General features: G+C 45.5%; 1 protein-coding gene across 1 annotated transcript in view; it reads left to right on the top strand.

Annotated features, from left to right (window-relative positions):
* The window catches only part of Cdc45 (cell division cycle 45), a 31,669-nt gene that overhangs the window by 846 nt on the left and 13,338 nt on the right, over window positions 1-17,485 (top strand). Inside the window, exons 4-13 of the mRNA XM_040751186.1 lie at window positions 671-763; window positions 1,787-1,924; window positions 3,498-3,641; window positions 5,823-5,878; window positions 9,937-9,985; window positions 12,927-12,988; window positions 14,406-14,456; window positions 15,742-15,861; window positions 16,641-16,772; window positions 17,039-17,137. Coding sequence (XP_040607120.1) covers window positions 671-763; window positions 1,787-1,924; window positions 3,498-3,641; window positions 5,823-5,878; window positions 9,937-9,985; window positions 12,927-12,988; window positions 14,406-14,456; window positions 15,742-15,861; window positions 16,641-16,772; window positions 17,039-17,137 — 944 coding nt within the window. The remainder of the gene's footprint in view (window positions 1-670; window positions 764-1,786; window positions 1,925-3,497; window positions 3,642-5,822; window positions 5,879-9,936; window positions 9,986-12,926; window positions 12,989-14,405; window positions 14,457-15,741; window positions 15,862-16,640; window positions 16,773-17,038; window positions 17,138-17,485) is intronic.

Here is a 17,485-nt window from a genome sequence, read left to right as displayed (position 1 = left end):
TGAACTATACTGGGGCTAGGTGTATTGGGTAAACGGCGACACAAGTGGTGGTTTTGTTTGTTTGTTTGCAAAAACTCAAGTGAAAATGGTTTCACTACTGAAACTTTGAACCTGTAAGTGATCTATCAAAGATGGAATTTGAGAGAGGACTACGATAGCCGGGAATTGCATCATAGTGAGTGCTGGAAATACAGGAGCCCCTAGGCTATAGAGAGGATCGTCAGTTAGGACTTTATACTGAGTTTTTACAATAAGTGGGGGTCAGGAACTTTTCAGAACACCTGCAATTAAAGTTACTTTTTCCCTTAGTGTTTGACTTTGGCAAAATTTGACAGATTTGGCACAAGTGTACACTGAACACTCACATCCCTGCCACCTGGCTTCTCCTGCTGATTTTTTTGTTTGTTTGTTTTGTTTCTGACAGGGTTTCTCTGTGTAGCCCTGGCTATCCTGGAGCTAGCTCTATAGACCAGGCTGGCCTGGAACTCAGAGATCCCCCTGCCTCTGCTTCCCAAATGCTGGGGTTAGTGTGTGTCACCACTGCCCAGCTCCTACCAAACAGCATATCCCATAGACCTTCATCTCCCAGCTCAGTTGATGTGTTTGTCTCTGGCGGTTGAAGGTAAGTCATCCTAACTGATAGGGCTCTGACAGTGTGCTCCCTCCCCAGGCCCTGTTCCAGTGCGACCACGTGCAGTATACGCTGGTTCCAGTTGCTGGGTGGCAAGAACTTGAAACTGCATTTCTTGAACATAAAGAGCAGGTATGAAATCATACATTTTAGAATAACTAGGCTATTCTACTCAGTTGCAGTTTCCTAATTCTTAGCATTCTTCCTAATTCTAAAGTAGGATAAGTGTGCTTTGAAGTTTCAATTTCATTACACTTTAAGTTATGATGGCAGAGTCAACATTTGCTGTCCTGTCCCCCCCCCCCCCATCACCAATTTGAGGCAAGTCCGAAATAGAGCAAGTTTGAGGCCAACCTCAACTATGTAACGAGATCCTGTCTCAAAAATGAAAAAGGTGTGGATGTGGACAGCATGTATTCTGACCTCACTTATTTTCCTAGGATACATCACTGCTTTCTGCTATCTCCTCAAGAAAATGCATTCCAGGTTCCAAACATGTTTTCCCTTTGGAATTTAATGACAGAACCAAGACTCCTTACTTTTGCTTAGGGCCAGATGAAAATTGGGACATTGTGGGACCGATAGGGAGTAGGTAGGGCATGGCAGAGGGTTTCTGGAGTCCCTGACCACTTCTAGAATGACTTGGAAGAGATTTATTCATAACTTGTGCTGATGGAGTTTTCTCCAGTGTTGTGAGACAATATCTTACTTGATGGCCCAGGCTGACCTTGAACTCTTGGGCAGTGGCCCGTCCTTGACCTTAAAGTGTTATATTGCAAGTGTGAGCCCATAGCCAGGCAATTGGGTGTTACTGAGGAAAGGTTTTTCTGTCGTGGGTAAGGCAACAGGACAATATAGTTCCGGCAATATAGAGAGCCTTTGGTATGTGTGTGGAGTCATGGTCTGTTGCTGTTTGAGTCTGTGCACAAGTCTTGAGTTTGCTAAGCCTCATCATGCTCTTTAAGAAGCAAGAAGAGCTCCAGAGCCTACTTTTACGTGTCATATTGGAAAGGCAGTAACCAAGGCAGCTATGGGCAGTTGTCAAGTTGCTTGCAATTCCTCCTGGGCCTTGCCATAAGGTGTTCAGCAGAGGAGGGCAGAGGTGGAGGGGTCTCCTTGGGGCATTTCCTTCACAGTGTCTCTGTCTCCTTTCAGTTCTGCTATTTCGTCCTCATAAACTGTGGAGCCAACGTAGACCTACTGGATATCCTTCAACCTGATGAAGACAGTGTATTTTTTGTGTGTGATACCCACAGGCCAGTAAACGTCGTGAATGTGTACAATGACACTCAGGTACCTAGCCCTTTCAGGGCCTTCCCTTGTGTGTGATCTCCCTTTAATCAGTCTGTTCCTTTCTATGCTGTGGCAACATTGCACGTATCTTCTTTGCAACGTGTACCCCACCTCTCCAGTTAGGGAGCATCTTCAATGCAAGAACCTCAACTATCTAGCTCGTGGGCATTTACACGACACATTTGTGGATCTTGCATCATTTGGAAGGTGGGGGATCAGAATATTTTAGCCCCAAATATCTCTACTATACTTATTCTGAACCTCTATGTGTTAAATATACAACCAGCACAGACCAGCTGTCTAAGCATTCTATGACTGTGAAATTCTCATAGAAGGACCCTCTTCAAGAGAAGTCAGTCCGGAATTGCTATTAGAGACAAGAATTGTGTTGGCTTAGGGGTTCATGTCTGTCTTGACCGATTTGTGTCTGTATAAGAAAATATCTGAGCCGGGCGTTGGTGGCGCACGCCTTTAATCCCAGCACTCGGGAGGCAGAGACAGGCCCATCTTTGTGAGTTCGAGACCAGCCTGGTCTACAAAGAGCTAGTTCCAGGACAGCCTCCAAAGCCACAGAGAAACCCTGTCTCGAAAAACCAAAAAAAAAAAAAAGAAAAGAAAAGAAAAGAAAATATCTGAGACGGGGTACCTTATAGTTGAAGGCTACAGATAACTTACTGTCCTGGATATTCAAGAGCATGATGCAAACATCTGCTGTGCTCTTGTGAGACTCCTATGATGAATGGTTTCCCAATAGCGGGAGTGTTTGGGAGAGTGAGATATAGTTCATGGTGAGACAGGAAACAGCAGAGCAAGCTGAGGAAGTTTTATAACCACCTGCACATAGAGATTCAGCCTCTACAAGGCCTGACACACTTCTAAGAGATGCTGTCACTGCATCAGTAAGGGGAGAGCCCTGACTGGCCTAACACTTTCCAGACCCCACCTTTAAATGGCTCTCCTCCCTCAACACCCTACACAGGCAGCAAGCTTCTGGCTTGGTGAACCCTTTGGGAGATAAATCATATCCTAATATACATCCATGGCAACATTTTCATATCCTCTACCAAAAGTCAACTGGTGAGACCTTTATTTTTGTTCTTTAATATACACATCAGAAAGAAATGTTGCAAGCCGGGCGGTGGTGGCGCACGCCTTTAATCCCAGCACTCGGGAGGCAGAGGCAGGCGGATCTCTGTGAGTTTGAGGCCAGCCTGGTCTACAGAGCGAGTTCCAAGACAGCGTCCAAAACAATACAGAGAAACCCTGTCTCATAAAACCAAAAAGAAAAAAAAAAGGAAAAAAAAAGAAAAAGAAATGTTGTCCAGACTTAAAGTGGACTGGAAATGCTTTTCAAACTTAGTTTCATAATTTCTGCATGCCATGTGAGACAGCTCTGATACCTTACTGAGTGCTGCTGAGAAGCCTGGAGTTCTTATATAGGTGCTATTTGTTTGTACAGAAAACTTAGGAGCCAGCTGATTAAGAAAAAGTAAGATCCTACTCAAGCATCCTGAGAAATGGCTTCCTGGCAGGGAGAGAAGACAATTTTGATTGCTTTTTGTTTTATACGTAGATCAAGTTGCTCATCAAACAAGAGGATGACCTTGAAGTTCCTGCCTATGATGACATCTTTAGGGATGAAGCAGAGGATGAAGATCTTTCAGGAAGTGACAGCGATGGGTCAGAGCCTTCTGAGAAGCGTACACGGTTAGAAGAGGTACGTTTGGGCTGGGTGCCATTCTAGGTGAAGCACAGCTAGGAGAGGTATGTGTGAGCCAGGTGAGGCGTTCCGGGCCTGGGCACAGCTGGGGGTACCAGGCAGTAGGAAGTGGAGTAGTTATTAGGTGTAGGTACCGACTCTGCCTTCTAGCACCTATCTTTGTGGCCTCAGGTAGATTTCTGGGGTTATTTGAGCTGTATCTTACCTTACAGGAGGATCCTGGCAAAGGAAATGAAATTTAGGACAGTTTAGCCCTATGTAGGAAAGGTAGTAAACAATTTAAAAAACAAAACCAAAAAAATCCACTATGGAGGAACATTAAATATCTGATTCTCCCACAGTATTGCTCATTGCAGTTACCAGAAAGGTACTGTGTATGCTTGTGCTCCCTTGGCAAGCCCTGTGTAAACACTCTAGGGAAGGCATTTTTGTGATCTGAGATTGACCAATAGAGGGGTCTGTCCAACATGGGCTTCCGCTAGCTGAAGGATAGCAAGTAGGCAGTGGCCGTCCCTCTAGTGTGGACAGCTACATTTTGTTCTTTTGTTCAGCATTACTGTTGAAGACGCCTGTGGCTCCTGATCTTTGTGGCATAATTAGAATTTGCCCCTGGGATATCTTAGGGTTTTCCAGTGTTTCCAAGAGTGTGCTTTAGTGGACCCATTCTGGCCATATGTGTGACATTCAAGACATGGTCAGTCTGAGACAGAGACTAAGTGGCCGGCTGTCTCAAGACCCCCTCACTCTTGTCTTCCTTTCACAAGAGCTTGGGCAGTCTCAGGATGTCCTCTTGGACCCCCCCTTCCATTGTTCCGCTAGCCATCTATCTCTTCATTTTATTGGTTCACTTTCTAGCAAACTTGCTGGTTTTTATCTTATGAAAGCACAACCTTCCCCCGACTCGGGTTTTATTTTTGAGGCAGGGTCTTGCAGTATAATCCAGGTTAGCTTCATCAAACTGTGATTCCCATCCTTCGGCCTCCTGAATGCTGAGCCTGCAGGGCTGTGCCTCCATGCTTTCTGGTGGGACACCTAGTCATTTGTTCTACTTTCCCATACACATAAGGAATTGTTGTGCGTGAGTTTTTGTTACTGCCCTTTTTTCTTCTTTTTTTGCTTTAATGCTCAGAAGTTTGAGTTTATTCTAGGTGAGCTTCCTTTCTTTTTATGGGGACTTTGGTTTTGGGGTGGTTTGTTTTTTCTTTTTGAGACAAGGTCTCACTATATAGTCCTGTGCACCCACCCCCATCCCCCCAGTTAGACAGCTTTTGTTGGGGACTTTGTTCTCTTCCTGTTGGTATGCCCAGATTGGCAGCTTCTTGACCTTCAAGTCTGTGTGAACCACAAAAGGAAACCAGGCCACATAGAGGTCCCTAACTGTCACACTTGTGCTCCCATCTTTGGAATTATACTTAATTTCTATAGTGTCTTAGGGTTTTAGGTATGTTTAGAGGTCCCTTCCATGACTGTGCTGTCACCTTTGGAATTGTACTTGGTTTCTGTAATGTCTAAGGGTCTTATGTATGTCTAACAGGAATTGGGGACATTACAGCTCCATCTTCCTGACTATAGTGTCTAGGTGTTTTGGATGCTGGACAGGCAGAGAAACCAGATGTTGAGTGTAGTATTGAGCACGTCAAGGAAAGCATAGGCTCTTCAGTATTTGGATGGTGTCTGCCAAGTTCTGGAGGCCTAGTGACACAGTCATCCCTCAGTTCTTCAGATTCCCAGATATAAGCTGGACTTGGAGCATGGACAAAACCCACATTCTCTCTCAGGGGTCATTGCCTAGGGGCTTCTTTCAAAGTGTCTTGTCAGGCTTAACGTGACCAAGCACCATGACCAAGGCAATGTACAAGAGACAACATTTAATTTAGAGCTCACGGTTGCAGAGGGTTTGAGTCTATCATCACCATGGCAGGGAGCACAGCAGGCATCACACTGGAGCAGTAGCTGAGAATTTACATTCTTACCTGCAAGTAGGAGGCAGAAAGAGCACACTGGGAATGGAGTGGGCTTTTAAAACCTCAAAGCCCACTGGTGACACACCTCTAAGGCCACACCTCCTACTCTTGCCCAAACAGTTCCACCAACTGGAAACAAGTATTCAAACATAGAGCCTGTGGGGGCCGTTCTCATTCAAACCACTATGTTTTTCTTTTGTTTGTGCTGTTTCAGGAGATTGTGGCACGAACCACAAAGAGGAGGCAACGAAGAGAGTGGGAGGCCCGGAGGTGAGTTCCATGATGCACTCTGCTGTGCGGGAGCCTAGACACAGTGGGCCTGGGTACCCTTAGTGCCTCCTGGACACCACATTCCCTTAGTTAAGCATCTTTGGGGCTGCAGTGCGGCAGTGGATCACACGTTTAATCCCAGTACTTGGGAGGGGGCAGAGACAGGCAGAGCTGTATGAATTCAAGGCAAACAGGGCTACACAGTGAAACCCTGTCTCAAAAAACGAAAGAAAGAAAGAAAGAGAGAGAGAGAAGAAAGAAAGAAAGAGAAGAGAAGAGAGGAATCTTGTATGAATTCAAGGCAAACAGGGCTACACAGTGAAACCCTGTCTCAAAAAACCAAAGAAAGAAAGAAAGAAAGAAAGAAAGAAAGAAGAAAGAAAGAGAAGAAAGAAAGAAAGAAAGAGAAGAAAAGAGAGGAATCTTTTGGGCCAACCACTTTGGAGTGAGTATGTGGCCATTGCCTTGAAAATCACCTTGAATTGCCCTGTGTGTTGTCCTCAGGTTCTTAAAATGACAGGACAGTCTCCAAATTCAGGCCCTTCTTATAGGAATGATGGCTTCACCAGATGTTTTTTCTTCAGATGTAGCCGCTTTTTCATTTATAAAAATATTTATAAAATAAAAGATACTTGACAATTGTATAAAACTTTTCATGGAAAGAAATATGAAGCAGAAAGTAAGTTCCTCATAATTTCTCTTACTGCAAGTGTAAAAACCCTGAGGGCAATTTGAGATGAAATTGCTAGAATGGTTCTTCTAGCTTGAAGTAAATTGGCTTGCTAAAGGTCTTAGCTGTTGTCCTCTGTGGTCCAGCTAAAGGCTCTGCACACCAACCACGGGAAAGAAGACTGCCCTCCTATAAAGACAGTGTCAGGCCATTTCTGGAAGTGACCACAGTTCAAGGTGTTTGGATTTGTTTTCTGGATTATTCTCTGAAACATTCTGCATCTGTCTCTTGAGTTATCCATATTTGGACATATTTTACTATCAAGCTACACATCTAATTTTGCATTTTCTACTTAAAATAGTTGGGACAAGGTTTTACTGTATAGCCCATGCTGGCCTTGACTTATGATGCACCTGCAGTTTTCCAGGTGCTAAGAGTATACAGGTGTGTGCCACTATTCCTTGATATAATCTTTTTATACTTATGAATTCATTTTTGTTTGTTTGTTTGTTTTTTTGAGACAAGAGTCTCCTGTAGTTTAGGTTGGCCTCAAACTCACTGTGTAGTCAAGGATGACCTTTAACTTTCCACCCTCCTATTTCTACCTCTCTAGAGATGGGATTGCAGGGAATTACAGGTGTGTGTCACCACGCCCAATCTATGTGGTCCTGGGCCAACTCTATTATCTGAACTATGTCCTCAGGTCACAGATCTCTATACTTCTGAACAGCCTTTTAAAAACTTAGTTGCTGGGTGGTGGTGGTAACATCAGCACACACCTTTAATCCCAGCACTTGGGAGGCAGAGGCAGGCAGATCTCTGTGAGTTCAAGGCAAGCCTGGTCTACAAAGCAAGTTCCAGAACAGCCAGAACTGTCAACACAGAGAAACCCTGTCTTGACCCCCCCCACCCCAAATAAATAAATAAAATAAAAATAAAAACTGCTTAGTGTTTAAGACCAGTGTGGTGATGTACCCATTTAATCATAGCCCTTGAGAAGCAGAGACAGGTGGTTCTCTGCAGGTTCTAAGCCAGCCATGGCCACCTAGCCATACCCTAACTCAGAAAACTCCAAAAACAAAACTAGAGGCTGGAGAGATGGCTCAGTGATTAAGAGCACTTGTTGCTCTTGCTGAGGACCTGGTTTGATTCTCAGCATCCAGGTGGTGGCTCACAGGCATCTGTAATTTCTGGGTAGTCACAGGTACATATCTACACTCATAAAATAAATATAAAGAAAAAAGAACCTAGAAGCAGCTTAGTATTTAATTATTTCTTTTGTGTTGGTCTTAGTTTTTATTAACATATTAATTATGCATATTAATAGGGTCTAGTGTGATATTTTCATATGTGAATTCAGTCCTCTGGGTTTAGTTCATAGCACTGAAAAAAAAGATTTTCACTCATTTTTTTTTAAATTTAGTTTTTAAGAACTTTTAAATGGTTGGGCGTTGGTGGCGCACGCCTTTAATCTCAGCACTCGGGAGGCAGAGGCAGGCGGATCTCTGTGAGTTCGAGGCCAGCCTGGTCTACAGAGTGAGTTCCAGGACAGCCTCCAAAACAATACAGAGAAACCCTGTCTTGAAAAACCAAAAAAAAAAAAAAGAACTTTTAAATGTGTTTGATTGGGTATAATATGGGTGTATATATGTGTATGGAGGTCAGTGTAGCAGTGCTTTCTCATCGGGACTGTCAGCTCACAAAGATACGGAGACTTAGTATTATGTATGAAAACTTGGTCTTAGCTTAGGCTTGTCTCAACTAGCACTTATAGCTTAATCCATTTATATAAATGTATGTTCTACCATGTGGCATTACCTCATCTCAATACTGCCCAACCTGCTTCCTCCAAGTCTGGCTGATAACTTCACCTTTCTTCCCAGAATTCTCTCTGCCTGGAAGTCCCACCTATACTTCCTGCCTGGCTATTGGCTATTTAGCTTTTTATTACACCAGTCATAGCAATGCATCTTCACACAGTGTACAAATGTCCCACAACAGGTCAGAGGTCAATGTTGGGCACTTTTCTTTTTTGTTTTTAAATTCTTCTCTCGTACATTGCATCCCTACCACAGAACCCCACTCTCCCCAGTCCCACCCCACCTTCCCTCTTCCCCAAATCCACTCTTTAGTTTCCCTTCAAAAAAAAAAAAAAAAAAAAAAAAGAGCTGGCCTCCAAGAGTTATCAACTGAACTGAACCTAGCATACCAAATTACAATAAAACTAAGCCGGGTGGTAATAGTGCTTGCCCTTAATCCCAGCACTTGGGAGACAGAGGGAAGTGAGTCTCTGTGAGTTCAAGGCCAACCTGGTTACAGCTGGAGTTCTAGGACAGCCAGAGCTACATAGCAAAGAGACCCTGTCTTGAAAAGCAAAACAAAAATTCCAAGACTAGGCACAAACTCTCATATCAGTGATGGACAAGGCAACCCTGTTGGATGAAAAGGGTCCTAAACACAGGCAAAAGAGTCAGACATTGCCTTACTATGTAGCCCAGGCTGGCTTCAACTGTTCGGTCTCCTGCCTCCGCCTCCTGAGCACTGGGATTATAGGTATGTGCCACCATATCTGACCTTTTTCTCCATTTTTGAATTATAGGTTACTTCTAGTACTTTACCATTACAAAATAAGTCTATAGTTAATAACTTTGTGTACACAATGTTAGGTCTCAAACTTGGAACAAATGGCCGAGATGCCTTTTACATGTCAAAGTGGTTCTCCCAGCATCCCTCAGTCCTTACCTCTAACAGTGTATGGCCAGCATACCTAACCCTCTACCCTGAAGTCTCCCGCCGAGGAGTTGGACGGCCCTTCCCTATACAATCTAACCATTTTGGTTACACGGCCCCTTGCGTCTACCCTCCTGGCTTGGCCTCCCTTTCCCTGCTCCTCACATGGCCCAGCTCTGTCTGGTCTTGTTCACATCTGTGCTCTCCTGGATGTACCTGCCTCTGGCTATGCTCTCCCTTTTATCTGCAATAATCCTTCTCGCCGGGCGGTGGTGGCACTCGGGAGGCAGAGGCAAGTGGATCTCTGTGAGTTCAAGACCAGCCTGGTCTACAAGAGCTAGTTCCAGGACAGCCTCCTAAGTCACAGAGAAACCCTGTCTCAAAAAAACAAAACAGAAAGACAAAAAAACCCTTCTCTTCTACCATACCTAGGAGCAGTCATGTCCTCCTTTTTTGTTTCTTTTCTTCTTTCACATAATAGTGTGTCTTTGTTCTTTTGAATTGCTTTGAGATAATTTCTCAAAGAATCAGTAAGTGAAAACAAATGGTACCATGATTTAATTTGCTTTTTTTTTTAAACTAAAGTTTTAACCTTTTTTAAAACTTGCCTTCCTGTCCTGCTGCTTCCAGTCAATGACACCATTTTGTGTTGTTACAGGAGAGACATCCTCTTTGATTACGAGCAGTATGAATATTATGGGACATCGGTAAGTATGAATAGATCTGACGCACTGTAAAGTTCTGACTCTAGGGGTCACTGTCCTAGAATGTAAGAGAGCAAAGGTTGTACAGCCAGAAAAACCTGGCTTGAGTCAGAGTTGCGTCTCCTCAGCTTGTGCCTTTGGGTGGGTGGTGCTGCCCCTCTAAGCTGTCCACTCCTGATCTTCTGGAAACTGAAGAGAACGGATGCTTCCCAATGGAGTCTGATAGTATACCTGGTGGGTTTTGTTTTTTTAACTTTGGGGTGGTACAGAAGTGATACATACTCAGTAGAAATCAAATTTTTTTAGATAAGGACCTCTTATACAGCCCTGGGCTCCTGGCTTTAAATGATCCCCCTGCCTCCACCTGAGTAGCTGGGAATATAGTTATACATTGCTGTACCTACCAAGATTAAAGACCATAATGGGACTCTCTCTGCTTCCTGCCAGCCTTGACATGAGCTGTTCTGCTTTGCCATGCCCTTCCCACTGTAGTGACTGAAACTGCAATCCAAAATAAATCTTTCCCCTTTGTAAATAATAACAATAATTTGCTTTTTTTTTTCAGTTTTTGTAGTGCTAGTGATCAAACCTAGCACTCACATGTGTTAGGAGTGTTCACCAGTGAGCCACTCCCCCCCCGTAGTTGTTAATTACTTTTTAATTCTAGAATTAAGCAAAACTTCATTTCATAAAGCAAAACCAGGTGTGGTGGTGCACACTTTAAATTCCAGCACTCTAGAGGCAGAAGCCAGCAGATCTCTGAGTTTGAGGCCAGCCTGGCCCACAGAGTGAGTTCCAGGAAAGCCAGGACTACACAGAGAAACCCTGTCTCAAAGAGAGTGCATGTGTTCTCTATGCTTGACATTCTGAATTTTGAAGTTTTCTGGGCTACTTTCTGATTGTGCCTCACAGCCATAGTGGCCTAAAGCATTTAGTCATCCAGAAGGTCCAGAGGAACCTAACATGCTGGACAGGGTGGTACAGCTTAGCTTAGAATTTGGGGCAAGCTAGATGTATTGGATGCTGCATATTTCGTCATGTTCTTGCAGTGTTGGGTGTACCCACTATAAGTTAAGAGTACCTCCGCTCCTTTCCGAGGCAGTCACTGGGGTAGTCTGCCCTCGTGCCATGAAGCTACCAGCAGCTATTTTTGTGTTCATCATGAAAAATGCAAAGTAATGGAGCTAGGGATGGCTCAGCTGTTAAGAACTTACAGAGGACCCAGCGTTGGCTCCCAGCACTTACATGGCAGCTCACAGCTGTCCATGGATCCAGGCCCTTCCTCTGGCCTCTGTGGTATCAGGCACACACATGGTGCACAGACACATGCAGGCAAAACACTCACATAAAATAAAACATGTTTAGGAACACAGATTCATTTGGGTTTGGTGGCTGTTTTAGTTAGGGTTACTGTTGGCTATGATGACACACTATGACCAAAGAAGCTCGGGGAGGAAAGGGTTTGTTTGGTTTGTTTCATCTTACGCTTCCCTCACTTCAGCACTGAGGGAAATCAGGGCAAGAGCTCAAAACAGGGAGGAACTTGAAGGCTGGAGCTGTTGTAGAGGCCATGGAGGAGTGAGTGCTACTTACTGGCTTGCTCCTCATGGTTTGCTCAACCTGCTTTCTTCGTATCATGCCAGGATGAGCCCAAGCACAATGGGCTGGGCTCTTCCGCCATCAATCCCTAATTAAGAAAATGCCGTACAGGCTTGTGGATCTTAAAGAGGTATTTTCTCAATTGAGACTTCCTTCCTTTCGGAGGACTTCAGGTTATGATAAACTGACATAAAACTAGCTAGCGCAGTGGCACACACCTTTAATCCCAGCACCTGGGAGGCAGAGCTTAGCGTTCAAGGCCTGACTGGTCTACGTTGCAAGTCCCAGGCAATCTAGGTCTTCATGATGAGTCTCTTATCTCAAAATAAATAAGTAAATAAGTCTACTAATCTCTGTACTGTAGAATTACAGTGGCACACCTATTTTTAAATAGAATTTAGTGTAGAAAGTCTGTCGGCGTTGACCAGAATATAGGGCCTTCAGTAGCTCTAGAAGATATGTGGTTTTTAATACATGTTATTTCAACTTAAGATTTTTTTGTTTACTTTATGATAGTGCAAAAGTGATATATGCTCAGTACAAATCAAATTTGTTTTCAATTAAAAACACTGTATTTAATCTCAAATTTGGCTCTTAGACCTTGGACTCCCCATATTGTATTTCCCTTGTCTCATCTGTAGACTGGGTTTGCCATCATTTAGTTCTCTGCTCAGCCCTTGCAGTGGGTAGGGAGGGACCTGATGATCTCAGAAGTGATGCCTGCCTTTCTCCAGATAGGGGGACAATTCCCTTGCAAGTTTTCTTCCTGGAGGAAGCCAGCATCTCTCACTATGTGCTGGCCAGACATCCATTACATTCAGTCTCACCACTCAGGGTTGCTTACCTCTTCTGTCCCTGAAAGACCTTCAGGAGGAGTCCAGAAACCCCTCCCCTTAATATCCTGGGGACCAGAACCTAAGCCCTGCCTCATCTGGCCTCCTAGAGACAACTCTGAGGCTGCCTCCTAGCAGGAAGAATGAAAATGCATGGTGGACAGTCAGAGAGCAGGGCCTCCCAACCTATGTTCTCATTATAGCCTTGAAGGTGTACAGAGGTCTCTGCACACTGCTATGCCTGGCCTTCCCGCTGGGTGGCACTTTCTTTCCAGTCATCATTTGCTACTTGGTAAAACTGCAGATACAAGTGACTTTAGATAGAGGAGACTAATGTTCAGGTCAGTGGAATTACCCTGTCACCCTTCCTTCACTCTGATGGGAACTCTTTCCTCATGCTGGAAACAAGCCTGAACACCCTGATCAGCTTCTTGGCTTAAAGCTGTCACCATTGTATTGCCCCTCTGTGAACTCAATGGCTTTTGGCTTCAGGCTATTCTGCTTCCTTGCAGTCAGCCATGGTGATGTTTGACCTTGCATGGATGATGTCCAAGGACCTGAATGACATGCTGTGGTATGTAGCATACACATTCCTGTACACCCTGCAGCATCCATGTTGGTAGTCCTGCCACCAGTCAACGTCAGTGTCACATGACAGCCCCCTGCTTCCACCAAGAATGCTAGGTACATCCCCTCCCTGGGATGACTTACAACCCTAGTCTTCCTGGGGTTAAGTGTGAAGCTAGGGGCCTCTTAAGACCTTACAGAGGACAGTGAGGCTCCTGTCCCCAACTTAATGCTTAGCCTTATGCCCTGTAAGTACACTAATTTGAGGTTTGAGTGGTTGGTATAGCCCTTACTAGGCATCCTTGCAGCCCTGGTACAATCCAATGCAGAATTGTCCCTGCCTGCATTTTCTCTGTGCAGACTACAACCAGGGCCTTGAACACACAGACCAGTGGGCCTGCCAGTCACTGGTAACTTGGTTGATCTAGAAATAAAATCTGGTCCTTATAAATGAGAAGCATGTAAATCTGGTCTGGCTCCACCTCCTTGGCCCCTTATTTGTGGTCCTAGTTTTCTCTGCACAGTCTACCAAGGCCCCTTAGCTCTGATCACCACAGTGATAGTCACATTGGTCTGCTCAGAATCAGGACAGGCTAGGACTTTGCAGGGCCACCTCTAAGCCCAAGGGTGCTCCGCCATTCTCTAGGTGTGAGGATGCTGATCTGCTGGCCTCCGCCAGTTCTCAGCTCTCATTCTTATACTGTGTGCCATTGCTCGGCCACTTGCCCACCAGCTGCCCCAGCCAGGTTGTTTAATGCTGAGTACTGAGTTGGAGCCTAATATGAAAGATCCTACAATCAGGTGAGGCAGGACTCCTTCCAGTGATGGGTACCTGCTTGCCACATTGCTTTGGTATTCAAGCTAAATTAGTTTCTTAATAGCCTCAGTAGCAGCCAGTCTTGACGGGAACTGCGGAGTACTGGGCTTGGGTTTTTTCAGCCTACTTATCATAGGGCATGTTTTTTACTAAAACATGACTTAATGCCTTCATGTCTGACCTGTGATGAGTCTGTTATTTTATTTTTTTATTTTTTTGGGTCTTATTTTAGGGCACTTGTTAACACTTGTGGCTTCTGTGTGACCCCTTTATAGTTTATGTCTACCCAAGCTTTGCCCAGCAACTGGAAACCTGACCTTGTGTTTATCCTAGTATCTAGGAAAACCTTGCCTAAGACGTCCAGTTTTTTAAGATGGAAGTTGCAGTTTCAAAATTTCAATATTTCAAAATCACAGTAGAAAAGAAGTCCCAAGAGGATTATTTACAAATCCTGGGCTGGGCACAGTGAGTTGGGAGGCCATGGTAACAGGACACTCCTGGGAATGCTGAGCCCGGCTGTCCATCGTGTCAACTGTCTCCATGGCAGAAAGCATACCAAGCCCAAACAGCTTGTAGCTGACTCCGTCATCTTCTGCTTTCCTTCCAGGTGGGCCATTGTGGGACTGACGGACCAGTGGGTGCATGACAAGATCACTCAGTAAGGAAGATGCCCTCAATCTGGGGGGACAGCTCTGTGCTATGTGGCAGCCCCTGGGTTTGCCACAAGGAGATGGGAAGCAGTGTCATTGAAAAGTCTATGGAGAAGGAGGAAAAGGGTGGCTGTTCTCCTTGCCTGGGCTCTTGGGCTCAGTACCAGGTCTCTGTCGTTGCTTATGGCCTAGCTTGGCCTCTGTCTCCCTGAGGAGTCCACTGAGTGGAGCTCACAGTGGCAGGAAGAGCTTGTTTTGACTTCTCCATTCTAGAGGCAGGCACTAACATATAGCCCATGCATGTCAGAGGTTAGGATGCATGTAGGAAGTAAGGAAAGAGAAAGCAAAGGCCTAGAGGTCCTGTCAGGAAGTGTGGATTTGATCTCAAAAGGTAAGCAGGGGACTTTAAGGAGGGTTGGTACAAAGCAGTCTGGTCCTCTATGAGTGTGGCAGGCTCCCCTTTTGGTAGATTCTGAACTGGGGAAAGTAGTCTCTCACTGCCCCCTCGGGCAGTTCAGCCTCCTCTAGATATCAAGTAGGACATGTAAAAGAATGAACAGACCAAGCCTCTCTCTCTCTCTCTCTCTCTCTCTCTCTCTCTCTCTCTCTCTCTCTCTCTCTCTCTCTCTCTCTCTCTCTCTGTCTCTCTCTCTCTGTCTCTCTCTCTCTGTCTCTCTCTCTCTCCTTCCCTGTTAAGGGTGATGTGGGTGTTGGGAAGATGGTTTGGCAGTAAGAGCACCTGCTGCTCTTATGGAGGACTTGAGCTTACAGTCTCCTATAACTCTAGCTCCTGGGGTTCTGACCTACACAGGTACCCCACAGAGACACATTAAAAATAAATATTTTTTTTCCGCTTGAAAAGGGATGGCATAGGGCAAGCATGTTAGTGACATAGAATCTAGAAACAGTAGTGCATGCAGCATTAGGAACTTCCCCTTGGCCTCAGATGAGACCTTGGTTTGTTGCCTGTCCCAATGGGGTCTGCCTACCCCGTCTGCACTTGAGTGCCATATATGTGCTAGTCTACTTTCTGTGTGGATTGTTGTTATGGGGTCTGATTTGTTATATGGCTGGATACCCAGCCAGCCCCCCCGCCATTCTGCTCCCAAAAGGTGTCTCAATGCCTGAGGATGGATGTAGCCTGACCAGAGGCCATCCTACCCTGCTGTCTTGTTGTCGATCCCTGACTGGCCAGTTTATATCTTCCTCAGTCCTCATTCAGTAACAACTGCTGGGTGGAGAGGCCCCTGAGTTGGGGAAGGAGCTGGTTCAGCCTGCCGTGCTTTCTTCCAGAATGAAGTATGTGACTGATGTGGGCATCCTGCAGCGTCATGTGACCCGACATAACCACCGGAACGAAGCCGAGGAGAACATGCTCTCTGTAGACTGCACCCGGATCTCCTTTGAGTATGAGTATCTTTGCAGCTAGTGCCTTGAGGGTTAGGCAGCACACACCGCCCTTAGCGTGTTGCTCAGCAGGCTCTTTCTGCTTCATCACTATGGTGATAGAGTCACCCTTGTCATCCTACAAGCAGTATGGTATGTTTGCTGGCCACAGACCAGCACGTCTGGGTCATGTGGGAGACTGCTGAGAGCTGAAGCAGTGGACAGCAGTCCTTGGGCCCAGGAGTTGGTAAGGAAGGGCACTGATGAGAACAAGAAACACCAAGTATCCAGTGGAGCTGTGGCAAGGCACCAGCAGGACTGCAGAGTTAACCTGATCGCTGTAGAGGAGAGCCTGTGATAGGGACCACGTGTACTCAAGGGGTGTTGGCGGTGAAGGGCAAGTTCAAGGAGCGGTGGAAAAACTTCTTTAGGAATAGGAAGAGATAGGCTGGCCTAGGCAGACCAGGGGCAACAGACCAAAGTAATAACCTGAGCTGCTTACTATGCTCCTCATGGTATATGGGGCTGTGACTTCAGTAACTGACTCTCAAACTCTGCATCTTGGTCTATCAAAGAGAAAAGGTGGTGCATGGTACAAAGGGAGAAACAGTTCAACTTCCAATGCTCCCTGCATGAGTCAGAGAGCCCTGAGATCTGCCGTGCCCAGCATAGATATGCAGGCAGGCCCCAAGAAACGGGTCCCACCAACAGGGCTGTCCGTACCAGCCCAAGGATGTAGGCCACTGACAACTCCAAGTAGGGAGTGGGCACTGGGCACCACATGTGCTCCTTGACCTTGGACCCAGCCTCCGCCTGGCACTATACCAGCACTGGTCCCTCCATGAAAGCCTGTACAACACCAGCTACACTGCAGCCAGGTTCAAGCTCTGGTCTGTACATGGGCAGAAGCGACTCCAGGAATTCCTTGCAGACATGGGGTGAGTGACTGACTGTCCTGACTTGTAACCTTCTACACTGTCCCCACCCTGTTGTGACTTACTTGAATGTAAAGTACAATTCCTCTTCCATGTCCTAGTGTATGGTCTGAATGTAAAGTACAATTCCTCCTCCATGTCCTAGTGTATGGTCTGAATGCACCTGTCAGGACATCCCTGGTGGGCATGTACAGCGACCCCATGCATGACAAGCCTCTTCTCCCTGCTATCTGTGCCTGAGGTTCATTCACACAGCTTGTTCCCTCCAGGCTTCCCCTGAAGCAAGTGAAACAGAAGTTTCATTCCATGGATGTCTCCTTGAAGGAGAATTTGCGGGAAATGATTGAAGAATCTGCAAATAAATTTGGGTAAATGCTTTTCTGGATTACACCTCTTAAAGATAGGGCTTCTGATTTAACTATACTATACTGATACAAAAATAAGAACTAACCCCAAGAATGTACAGACTATTACAACTGACTCAACTTTGATTGTTTTTGAAATTTCAAGCTTTTCTTACATTAAAAATGTACCCTCTTGGCCTGGAAAGATGGGTCAACAGTTAAGAATACATACTGTGGAACTGGAGAGATGATTCAGTGGTTAAGGGTAGTGGCTGCTCTTCCAGAGGACCAGATTCAATTTCCAGTACTTACATGGTAGCTCATAACTGTCTGTAACTGCAGTTCCAGGGTATCCAACACTCTCACAAAAAC

This window comes from Mesocricetus auratus, unplaced genomic scaffold (assembly GCF_017639785.1).
Source record: "Mesocricetus auratus isolate SY011 unplaced genomic scaffold, BCM_Maur_2.0 Super-Scaffold_100008, whole genome shotgun sequence".
Lineage (NCBI taxonomy): Eukaryota > Metazoa > Chordata > Mammalia > Rodentia > Cricetidae > Mesocricetus > Mesocricetus auratus.
The sequence above is the reverse complement of the archived record's forward strand: the minus strand, read 5'-3'. Positions and strand labels throughout refer to the sequence as shown.